The sequence below is a fragment of the Borostomias antarcticus genome (assembly GCF_949987555.1).
Source record: "Borostomias antarcticus genome assembly, contig: scaffold_250, whole genome shotgun sequence".
Lineage (NCBI taxonomy): Eukaryota > Metazoa > Chordata > Actinopteri > Stomiiformes > Stomiidae > Borostomias > Borostomias antarcticus.
In genome coordinates this window covers 15,410-27,800 of record NW_028175771.1, presented here as the reverse complement: position 1 = coordinate 27,800, position 12,391 = coordinate 15,410, and the positions used below count along the sequence as shown (strand labels likewise).

General features: G+C 47.8%; 1 protein-coding gene across 1 annotated transcript in view; it reads right to left on the bottom strand.

Annotated features, from left to right (window-relative positions):
* LOC311329223 (A-type potassium channel modulatory protein KCNIP2-like) overlaps positions 1 to 12,056 on the bottom strand; it is a gene marked incomplete at both ends in the record, with an annotated part of 59,838 nt that extends 47,782 nt beyond the window's left edge. The window contains one exon of the mRNA XM_084463099.1: positions 11,969 to 12,056. Coding sequence (XP_084319225.1) covers positions 11,969 to 12,056 — 88 coding nt within the window. The remainder of the gene's footprint in view (positions 1 to 11,968) is intronic.
* Positions 12,057 to 12,391: the final 335 nt, after the last annotated feature.

Genomic DNA, 12,391 nt, shown 5'->3' with positions numbered 1-12,391 from the left:
ATTGGACAATGTATGTAGGAGTTATGAGGACTTCCTGTAAGCAGTAGGTGGCGCTGTAAGTGTGACTGAATACCGACGCATAGATGTTTTCAGAATGCGACCTTCATGAAGCGCCAGCAATTTGGTGCAAATCGGATAATGTAGGTAGGAGTTTTGAGGACTTCCTGTTTCACCAATAGGTGGCACTATAAGTATGACGAAATACCGACACATAGTGTGTTCAGGAGAGAACATTCATGAAGCGTGAGAAATATCGGACAAATCGAATAATGTATGTACTCTAGGAGTTATGAGGACTTCCTTTTTTATGCCGAAATGTCAAACTTTGACAGGGCGCCACGGCAAGGGTGTTTGGTGAAACCTCAATTTTTTTCTTTCGAATATGAAGTTGATCGGATGAAATCTGTAGGAGGAGTTCGTTAAAGTACGAGGCATGGACATGGTAAAAACAAGGAAAAAATGGCACATTAAGAGCAAAAAGGCTGACTTCCTGTTGGATGTTGGGTATAGGTCCAAGAGACATTTTAGTGTGTCTCGATGAACTACATATGCCCATCAAATTTCCTTCGCCTACATCAAACTGAAAGGTGGGGCTCGCCATTTTTAATTTTCCAGGGGGCGCTCTTGAGCCGTTTTGCCACGCCCATTTCCGTCACCCATGAAATATCACATTTTTCACCGGGACTGACGTATCTGCAAAGTTTCATGCGTTTTCATCGATGTTTAGGCCGCCAAAAAGACATTTGTTTGGGGAGAAGAAGGTAGAAGGAGAAGAATAATAATCCTTACAATTTCAATAGGGCCTCGCACCGCCAGTGCTCGGGCCCTAATTAGCCATTTAAAACCAGGCTTCCATTTGTGCTGAGCAGCATATCTGTTCTGGAATGTAACTGCAGTAAGGACTCGGAGAGGAACAAGAGGGAGGGGGGGTTAGACTGGGTCTGATTGAGTCCCACGCAGTCTTTTGATTTCTCACACCAGGAATGGAGATAATCCTTTAACCACTCTTCAGGGGAAAAAGGAAGTGGATTCCTTTCATCTGTCGGGGCCTGTATGCTGTCACAGGCGTCCTTGAGAGGTGATTACGTTATCCCCTCCCAAGACCTTTTGGCCTAACAGCTCAGCACAAGGGATGTTGGTTGTTAATGACAGGCTGAGAGTGAACAGTTCGCTCCTGTTCCATGACCCCTCTGGGGTTCTGGGGTCATGGAGCTTAGAACCTGATGTTACCGGCTCGCGTCTGGCACATTCTTGTGGCTGTGAGATTGTCCCACAATATGGTATGATTGCAGATCATATTTGTCATATCCATAATCTGCTACCCTGGCATAAAGCCCTTGACCTAACGAACGCAGCAATACTAAACATTTCACTCAATCAATCAATCAATCAATCAATCAATCAATCAATCAATCAATCAATCAATCAATCAATCAATATCCTTTATTTAACCAGGTAAAACACTCATTGAGATTAAAAACCTATTTTCCAAGAGCGACCTGGCCAAAAATGGCAGCATAAAAACATGGTTACAATAGAACACACAAACAGGTAAACTACAGTCAGGCACACAATAGTAAGATTACATGACAGGGCCATCACATGACCAAGAGAGCTCATTTCTCTATCCTTTAAAACTGACTTGAATTCCCCCAAAGTTCAGAGATCTGAGGGGCGAATTCACTAAAGGATTGCGCAGCTTTTCCTGACGCAAAGCCTGTGCAAATAAGTCAAAAATTATGTTTGCTATTCACAAAGCCCTCGCAAAGGGTGAAATACGGTGTTAACTGCGTTGCGTTCGTCATTGCGTTTCTCTGCGCCGGTGTTATTAGCTCATATTTAAATTAGGTAATATGGGCGGAGAATGTTCCCCTTTCTATGCAAATGAACATTATTGCAAAACCCGCCCAATTCACAAAGATCGGCGCAAATTGCCTCACGCAGTTAAAGTGAAATTAATACCGTTTTCAGAAACGTGGTGGTATTTAAGCGCAAGGGGTGTGTCGCGGCCAGCCTTTCCGCTGATCATGGCAGCAGTGATTGTTGCGAGGCGAATTCGGCATCGCAATGCCAGGCATGTTGTTCGTGAGAGAATATTTAGAAGAAGGTCACTTTTTGATTTAACACTAGAACCACCGTGGTAGCTGTTTGGACACCAGAGCGCGCAGCTCTTTAGCCAACTGGAGGATGAAGTCGCGTCTGGGGAGGCTCAGTTGACCATGCGTCTCTCCACCCGTCCCCAGCGAGTCCAAGCTCCCCAATTAATAATACTTATTTATAATAGCCTACATAGCACGAAACTGTGCGTATAATAGTCTATACGCGAAACTGCGCATTCCCTATAGCTGTTCATTGAACGGCTGGGGGCCGATATAGGTATAAATAAATAAAAACATAGCCTACACAATATATTTTTTATTTGAATGGTCTTGAAAATATTTTGCTTTTGTAGGTGACGGCAGGTATCATCTTCAGCCATGGATGATGACTCCCGTGCGTAATCCTTCCAACGTTGGAGAGGCGGCGTACAACTGGGCTCACATCAGGACGCGCGGTGTGATTGAGTGCACATTTGGAATCCTGAAAAGCCGTTTAGATGCCTAGATCGTACCGGTGGGGCAATGTTATACACTCCCCCAAAAGTATGCCAGATCATCGTGCTGCAACTTGCATAACAAAAAATGACAATTTTTCCTTTGTTCGTCTTTTCAAATCATTCCACCTCCGTTTGCAGTCTTCCGCGTTTACACACACAAATGGCACTGACTGATTGGGAAATTAAACCCCAAATATGATTTTTTGCTGCAGTCGTGATATTTTTTGCGGAAAGCTGTGAGACATGTTTTTGAACCTCGTCCGTGAGGCCTTCATGTTCGCTGTCTGAAAATCGTATCTTTCTTTTTCTGTCTGCCATCGTCCAATGATATGCATACGAGTTCGCGCTGTATGCGCAGTATTTATAGTCATTTCCCTATATCAGCAGCAAATTGCACTCAGCCGCAAACACCGAATGGGCGTGTTTGCGCTGGGATATTATTAGCGCAATGTCTTTAGTGAATAGGTTTTTAAAACGGAGCACATAGCGGGCGCAACTGACGCGCAATATAATGGTGCAATTAGCGGGCGCAATTTGCTTTAGTGAATTCGCCCCTGAGGGTTTGAAGTCCTTCTGCACATCGTTCCAGGTAGCGGGGGCAGAACATTTAAAGACCTTTTTACCCAGTTCAGTTCTGACTCCTGGGACCTGCATCAGAATGATATCCTGAGAGCGCAGGCCCTAACGACTAAGGTTCCTACACACGTGTGAATGCAAATATGAAGCCCAAGAATGGATTTATAAACAAAAGTGAGCCAATGAGAGAGTCTATGTACAGATAGAGATGGACATTTTGCGACAGCATACAGTGATGTACACGATACAGTAGTACTGTATAGCTGCAATCAGTAATAAAACACAGAACAGTGATACACTGTATCCAATTTTTTCAAATACTGGGCAGGAGCATTCATAAAAAGTAGATCTCCATAATCTAACAGGGGTAAAAAGGTTGAAGTGCTTCCTGACTTGGTGTGAAAAACACATTTTGTTTCTAAAAAAGAAACCTAATTTAAGTTTCAGTTTAGAGACAAATTTATCAATATGAGATTAAAAGACAGGTTCTCATCAATCAAAATATTAAAAGTATTTGTAAGATGTGACCATTTCAATTTCAACCCCTTGAACAGTTGACAGCCTGGGAAGGGATGGAAGCCGCTTGCCATTTGAAAATAGCATTAACTTTGATTTTTCTGCATTTATTACAAGCTTAAGCTGAGTCAGACTGGACTGAAGTGTCAAAGGCAGACTGCAAGAATTCAAGGGATTGTAAAACTGAGGAAGATGAACAATAAATAACCGTATCATCAGCATAAAAATGGGACACAGCATCAGACAATTTATCACAAAGATTGTTCACATAAATTGTGAACAAGAATGGCCCTAATATGGAACCTTGAGGCACTCCCTTTAAAAGAGGAACGAAGGAGGACGAGGACCCCGTGGCCTGGACACACTGAGCTCTACCTGATAGATAGTTGAGAACCAGTTTACAGCTTGGTCTGTGGACTGACCATGGCGCTGTTTACGCTGCTCACGTTCTGTGGACTGCCCATGGCGCTGTTTACGCTGCTCACGTTCTGTGGACTGACCATGGCGCTGTTTACGCTGCTCACGTTCTGTGGACTGCCCATGGCGCTGTTTACGCTGCTCACGTTCTGGGGACTGCCCATGGCGCTGTTTACGCTGCTCACGTTCTGTGGACTGACCATGGCGCTGTTTACGCTGCTCACGTTCTGTGGACTGACCATGGCGCTGTTTACGCTGCTCACGTTCTGTGGACTGCCCATGGCGCTGTTTACGCTGCTCACGTTCTGTGGACTGACCATGGCGCTGTTTACGCTGCTCACGTTCTGTGGACTGACCATGGCGCTGTTTACGCTGCTCACGCCAACGTTAGCACATCTGCCCCTTAGTCACTTCATTAGAAAGGAGATGCACTTGTGAGTTCTGATGAGTAGTAGTACACTGACTACCTAAGTTAAAAGCAATTACTGTAAGTCTCTGGATATTCAGTGTCTGCTAAATGACTGTAATGTAATTTGTGTGTGTGTCATATCGGAGGTAGACAGGTTCAGATATAGACGGGGAATAATCAGCGGTGAGATGATGTGAGCGCTGGTGAGAATTTCACAAGTCTGAGTCTGGCAGCAGGGCCACGCCGTCGTGGGCTCTGAAATGGATCTGATACATCTGTGGTGATAAGGCAGTACACAGCACAAGCACACACACACACGCATAAAGCACACACACACACACACACGCACGCACACACACACACACACACACACACACACGCGCGCGCACACACACACACACACACACACACACAAACAAACAAACAAGCTCACACAAATGTCTTCGAACATATTTCTCTCTTTTCTTTCTCTATCTCTTTCCCTCTATCTCTCTCGCTCTATCACTCATTCTCTCGCGCTCATGCTTTCTCTATAAAAAAAAACCTCCTGTCCTGAACACTAAATGTACTATGTTCCAATCCAAGATGATGTTTGACAGTGACGTTTCCTCTCATAAGCCAGGGTAGGCTGGCATACCCCCAAAAATCCAGATAATTTAATTTTAATGAATACCTTTGTACCCACCAGACGCCACTGATGATTAACATTCCCATGCCCAGTCACCCGCCGCCCACACTGGGATACATCTCAACCCAAGCCCCAGGCTTGACCCCGGCCTCCTGCTGGGCCTGATGTTACCTGTCATGCAGTGCTAGCAGAGTCTGTCCAGCTCCAGGCTCTTCTCCTCCCCTCCAGACAGTCTGTCTGTATGGGGGACTGAGACGGGGGGGGGGGGGGGGGGGGGGGGGGCGGTAGTGATGAGCTCTTATGGATAATTGCTACTTCTCTCCCAGAGACAGATACACACTCTGGGACGGCTGTAGCTCAGGAGGTAGAGCGGGTCGTCCAATGATCGTAGGGTTGGCGGTTCAAATCCCGAGCTCCTCCTGATGACATATCGATGTGTCCTTGGGCAAGTCACTGAACCCAAATTGCTCCCAATGAGCAGGCTAGTGCCTTGCATGGCAGCTGCTGCCACTGGTGTGTGAATGGGTGAATGAGAGGCTTTCATTGTAAAGCGCTTTGGATAAAAGTGCTATAAGTTCAGTCCATGTATCATTAACACACACGCACACACACGCACACACACGCACACACACGCACACACAAACACTGAGCAACAGTCCACTACCTGGTCCACCCGCCACACACACTTTCTCTCACATACAGTACACACACACACACACACACACACACACACACACACAGAAATACTCTTTCTCCCTGTCACACTCACATACACTCCCCCACCCCCCACGAGCAATCAAACCTGCTTTGCGTGTCTCGACAGGCACCGTATGTTTTATTCATAGATTCTTCTGTGTTGACAATGTATATGAGTGTAGGAACATGAAGGACAGAAGGGGTGAGATGAGGAGAAGAGGAGGTAAAAATGGGCTTATAATAATCCAGTAAAGGTATATGAAGGCTAGGTCAGAGAATACACACACACCCTTCACTCGCAAACACACGCACACACACAGACCACTGTTCTTTTAAGTTGTCAGTAATTGGAGCCTCCATTCCAAATACAACACCAGAACAGAACCAGGTAGTACATTCAAAATAGCCGAGCCGAAGCGATCTGCTCAGAATGATGAGCGCCTTCTAACAATGGTAAGCTGGAGTGGGTGGAGGTGAATACAGGATCCAGTGGAAATATACTGGCAAAAAAAAGTAGAAAAACCCAAATCATTCTTCCAGCCAACTCTCTCAGCCCCAGAACCCAGATTTATAAATTATTCAACCAGGGGAGCTATTGATAAAACTCTCTCTCCACACTCACCTTCTGGACTGGGCAACAGATACTCAGGGATGGTTAAGCATGTGTATGTGTGCATGGACGCATGTGTGTGTGTGTGTGTGTCTATGCACATGCGGAAGTGATGTGTAGTGTGTGTGTGTGTGTGTGTGTGTGTGTGTGTGTGCGCACACAGCGTGCTGAATGCAGATAAGGGTATCACGACCTGGACTTGGTAATCAGAGGTCATTAATTAGGAGGTACAGTCCTGATTTGTGTGTCGTTAATTAATAGTCAATGTTGAACAATGATGTTCTCTATTTCAGTGAACAAAATGTCACTAATTACTGCAAGACTCAGCAAACTTATGTGACTTTCACTGTGTGTGTGTGTGTGTGCGTGCGTGCGTGCGTGCGTGTGTGTGTGTGTGTGTGTGCGTGCGTGCGTGTGTGTATGTGTGCATGTTTCATAGTACATTTATGCTGTAGTATGAAATACATTACACTCCAACTGCATATCAGACATCAGCCCAAGGTCTGTTTTGTTTGTGTGCGTTGATCTGCTGGTAAGCCTGGCCCAGCCAGTCAAGCATGAGAACATCCAGCCGAAATAGGTCATCGACTCCCGCTGTCTGACCATTTGCTCATGTATTGAGGGAAGGAGAGAGGAAGAGGACAGCAGCACCAGGCAGTGTGTCACACAGATCATTCCCAGGCGGAGCTACCTGACTGCCTGTCTGCAGCAAAGCATTAGAGACAGGTGATCCAGTACTGTAGGTCTCACTAGGTATCAGTACTGTAGGTCTCACTAGGTATCAGTACTGTAGGTCTCACTAGGTATCAGTACTGTAGGTCTCACTAGGTATCAGTACTGTAGGTCTCACTAGGTATCAGTACTGTAGGTCTCACTAGGTATCAGTACTGTAGGTCTCACTAGGTATCAGTACTGTAGGTCTCACTAGGTATCAGTACTGTAGGTCTCACTAGGTATCAGTACTGTAGGTCTCACTAGGTATCAGTACTGTGCTGCAGGTTTCTCTCAAAGAGCGCTGGAGGAAGAGAGAGGTGGGTGATGGAGAGAGAGAGCAGAGAGGCTGGAGGAAGAGAGAGGTGGGTGATGGAGAGAGAGAGCAGAGAGGCTGGAGGAAGAGAGAGGTGGGTGATGGAGAGAGAGAGCAGAGAGGCTGGAGGAAGAGAGAGGTGGGTGATGGAGAGAGAGAGCAGAGAGGCTGGAGGAAGAGAGAGGTGGGTGATGGAGAGAGAGAGCAGAGAGGCTGGAGGAAGAGAGAGGTGGGTGATGGAGAGAGAGAGCAGAGAGGCTGGAGGAAGAGAGAGGTGGGTGATGGAGAGAGAGAGTAGAGAGGCTGGAGGAAGAGAGAGGTGGGTGATGGAGAGAGAGAGCAGAGAGGCTGGAGGAAGAGAGAGGTGGGTGATGGAGAGAGAGAGCAGAGAGGCTGGAGGAAGAGAGAGGTGGGTGATGGAGAGAGAGAGCAGAGAGGCTGGAGGAAGAGAGTGGTGGGTGATGGAGAGAGAGAGCAGAGAGGCTGGAGGAAGAGAGAGGTGGGTGATGGAGAGAGAGAGCAGAGAGGCTGGAGGAAGAGAGAGGTGGGTGATGGAGAGAGAGAGCAGAGAGGCTGGAGGAAGAGAGAGGTGGGTGATGGAGAGAGAGAGCAGAGAGGCTGGAGGAAGAGAGAGGTGGGTGATGGAGAGAGAGAGCAGAGAGGCTGGAGGAAGAGAGAGGTGGGTGATGGAGAGAGAGAGCAGAGAGGCTGGAGGAAGAGAGAGGTGGGTGATGGAGAGAGAGAGCAGAGAGGCTGGAGGAAGAGAGAGGTGGGTGATGGAGAGAGAGAGCAGAGAGGCTGGAGGAAGAGAGAGGTGGGTGATGGAGAGAGAGAGCAGAGAGGCTGGAGGAAGAGAGAGGTGGGTGATGGAGAGAGAGAGCAGAGAGGCTGGAGGAAGAGAGAGGTGGGTGATGGAGAGAGAGAGCAGAGAGGCTGGAGGAAGAGAGAGGTGGGTGATGGAGAGAGAGAGTAGAGAGGCTGGAGGAAGAGAGAGGTGGGTGATGGAGAGAGAGAGCAGAGAGGCTGGAGGAAGAGAGAGGTGGGTGATGGAGAGAGAGAGTAGAGAGGCTGGAGGAAGAGAGAGGTGGGTGATGGAGAGAGAGAGCAGAGAGGCTGGAGGAAGAGAGAGGTGGGTGATGGAGAGAGAGAGCAGAGAGGCTGGAGGAAGAGAGAGGTGGGTGATGGAGAGAGAGAGCAGAGAGGCTGGAGGAAGAGAGAGGTGGGTGATGGAGAGAGAGAGCAGAGAGGCTGGAGGAAGAGAGAGGTGGGTGATGGAGAGAGAGAGCAGAGAGGCTGGAGGAAGAGAGAGGTGGGTGATGGAGAGAGAGAGCAGAGAGGCTGGAGGAAGAGAGAGGTGGGTGATGGAGAGAGAGAGCAGAGAGGCTGGAGGAAGGGAGAGGTGGGTGATGGAGAGAATCTAGAAGAGAGAGAGCTGTGTTGAACAGTGCTTAATGTGTCTTACTGTATTGCACTAAAGAGCTAAAACAAGACAAACAGCCAGAGGCAGAGAGCAGCAGAGGACACACGCACGCTTGCACGCACACACACACACACACACACACACACACACACACACACACACACACACAGGTCCTGGGTAGCTCTGTTCTCCCCCATAGAGCTGTTAATGAAACAAGCTAATTAGCCACTGAGGTAGGGGCAACACTGTCAGCTCTACTTGCAAGCACGCACGCACGTGCACGCACACACACACACACACACACACACACACACACACACACACACACACACACACACACACCTTAGGGCCTCCTGGCAGTTACATTGGGCTCTGCTGAGAATGGCAAGGCTTTCATATTAGTTTCAACTGACAAGGCATGATCATCACAAGACTCTGCCACACACACACACACACACACACACACACACACACACGCACACACACGCACACACACACACACGCACACGCACACGCACACGCACGCACACACACACACACCTTAGGGCCTCCTGGCAGTTACATTGGGCTCTGCTGAGAATGGCAAGGCTTTCATATTAGTTTCAACTGACAAGGCATGATCATCACAAGACTCTGCCACACACACACACACACACACACACACACATTACCACAAAAAGAGCAAAAGAGCATCATGTACAGTACCGAACGGGTGTGAGAAGTGCCACGGAGGTTGCTTGTTCAAAGCTTACTTACATCGTGCATGAAGCGAACCTGTTGGGGGGTCACATGACTGAAGGAGTGCTTGTGTTGTCACCTCAGTTATGTACAGTCATGAGAAGGATACTCCCGTGTCTGCAGGCATACAGGCGGCAGCGGCGGTAAAACATATTACAACCCGCAACCACGAGGGGCAGTAAAGCACTGCTACAGTGAGGCTACGGTACTAGGCTTGTCTGAAGAATATATCAAGGATCAAAGGATTTATGTCCCAGAAGGATTTGGAAAAACTTGTCCACGCATTTATCTTCAGTAGACTCGACTACTGTAACGGCGTGTTTACAGGTCTCTCTAAAAAAAATCAATCAGACAGCTGCAGCTGATTCAGAACGCTGCTGCTCGAGTCCTCACTAAGACCAAGAAAGTGGAGCATATCACACCAGTACTAAGGTCTTTACACTGGCTTCCTGTCTGTCAAAGAATTGACTTTAAAATACTGCTGTTGGTTTACAAAGCACTGTATGGTCTAGGGCCAAAATATATTTCTGATCTGCTCATATGCTATGAATCATCCAGACCTCTCAGGTCGTCTGGCACAGGTCTGCTTTCTGTCCCCAGAGTTAAAACAAAACATGGAGAAGCAGCGTTCAGTTTTTATGCTCCACATATCTGGAACAAACTTCCAGAAAACTGCAGGTCTGCTGCAACTCTTGGTTCTTTTAAAACAAGCCTGAAGACTTTTCTTTTTGCCACTGCTTTCTAAGAGGAGTTATGTTTATCTGTAAACTGCACTGTAACTTTTATTCCTGTATTCTATTTGTCCTGATTTTTGTTTTAAATGTCTATAATGTCTTGCTTTTTGTTTTAATGCTTTTAATGTCTCATGTAAAGCACCTTGAATTGCCCTGTGGCTGAAATGTGCTATATAAATAAACTTGCCTTGCCTTGCCTTGTCTGACAAACGGTTGCCGTTGCTTAGACTAATGTAGGCTACGTTTCTCAGTTTGACCGGACTGAATTGCGAACTGCTCTTTTGGATTAGCTACAGCAGAGACAGTAGTGGACATGGTAGACTCAGATCCCTGTCAACAGCTCCCTGTTGAGCTCCCTCACCACACTCTTATGATGCTCTCTGTCTGATGAAATATACCAGTCATACTGCACACACACGCACACACCGTCTTTCCCCTCACACACACACACACACACACACTCTCTTTCCCCTCACACACACAAAGATCACACACACACACTGTCTTTCCCCTCACACACACAAAGATCACACACACACACACACACACACACTCTCTTTCCCCTCACACACACAAAGATCCCACACACACACACACTGTCTTTCCCCTCACACACACAAAGATCACACACACACACACACACACTCTCTTTCCCCTCACACACACAAAGATCACACACACACACACACACTGTCTTTCCCCTCACACACACAAAGATCACACACACACACACACACAGTCTTTCCCCTCACACACACAATCACACACACACACACACTCTCTTTCCCCTCACACACACAAAGATCACACACACACACACACACTGTCTTTCCCCTCACACACACAAAGATCACACACACACACACAGTCTTTCCCCTCACACACACAATCACACACACACACACACACACACTCTCTTTCCCCTCACACACACAAAGATCACACACACACTGTCTTTCCCCTCACACACACAAAGATCACAAACACACACACACACACTCTCTTTCCCCTCACACACACAAAGATCACACACACACTGTCTTTCCCTCTCACACACACAAAGATCACACACACACACACACACACACACACACACACACACACACACACACTCTCTTTCCTCTCACACACACAAAGATCGCACACACACACTGTCTTTCCCCTCACACACACAAAGATCACACACACACACACTCTCTTTCCCCTCACACACACAAAGATCGCACACACACACACACACACCACTCTACAGATATCCAACAGCTCCCCCCAGCGAGAGCCCATCAGATGAGAAAGACAATCACCGGGATAGAAGCAAATAGAAGAATATACAGTAGAGCCACACAAAGCAAATCGAAATAATGTGTGAACCCAAGACCTAAAAGCACAGGGACCAACCCAACCCTTAGAACATCATGGATCTATTAGAACTAGGAAGACGAGGATCCACCACTGAACTTCTCAGCAAGAACACTTCAGCTCACGCAGGACATACTCCGAGAGCCCGAGCCCCAGGACCGCCTGAGACCTCCGCTCTGTCCTCCCCCAGGGAGGAGAGCACGTCCTGGGGTGAGGAGGCAGGTCGACTGGAGGCTGCCTACCTTGGGTTAGGGTCCCTGTGAGGAAGCGGTAGAAATAGCGAGCCACCTTGGTCAGCTGCCTCTTGCACCTCTTCTGACACTGGCTCATCTTGGTGCGCTGGTGGGTGGATGGAGGGATGTCGACAGCGCTGCCCTGGAAACTAGCAGCCAGGAGGGGAAGCAGGGAAGCAAGGATGGGGATGTGAGGTCTGGCAGTCGCTGCTCCTCTGTCTCTCTCTAGTGTGTGGCCCTCCCCCCTCTCTCTTTCTCTCCCTCCCCCCTCTCTCTCTCTATGTTCTTCTCTCCACCTGTAGGGCGCTGTCTGTCAATCATGGGCAGTGTTCTGTCTCCTCCCCCTCACGCGTCAACCACCCCCTGCACTGCTTCTCATTGGCTGAGAGAGGAACAGAAAATTCTGGACCAGCGTGTGTGTAGCCTACTATG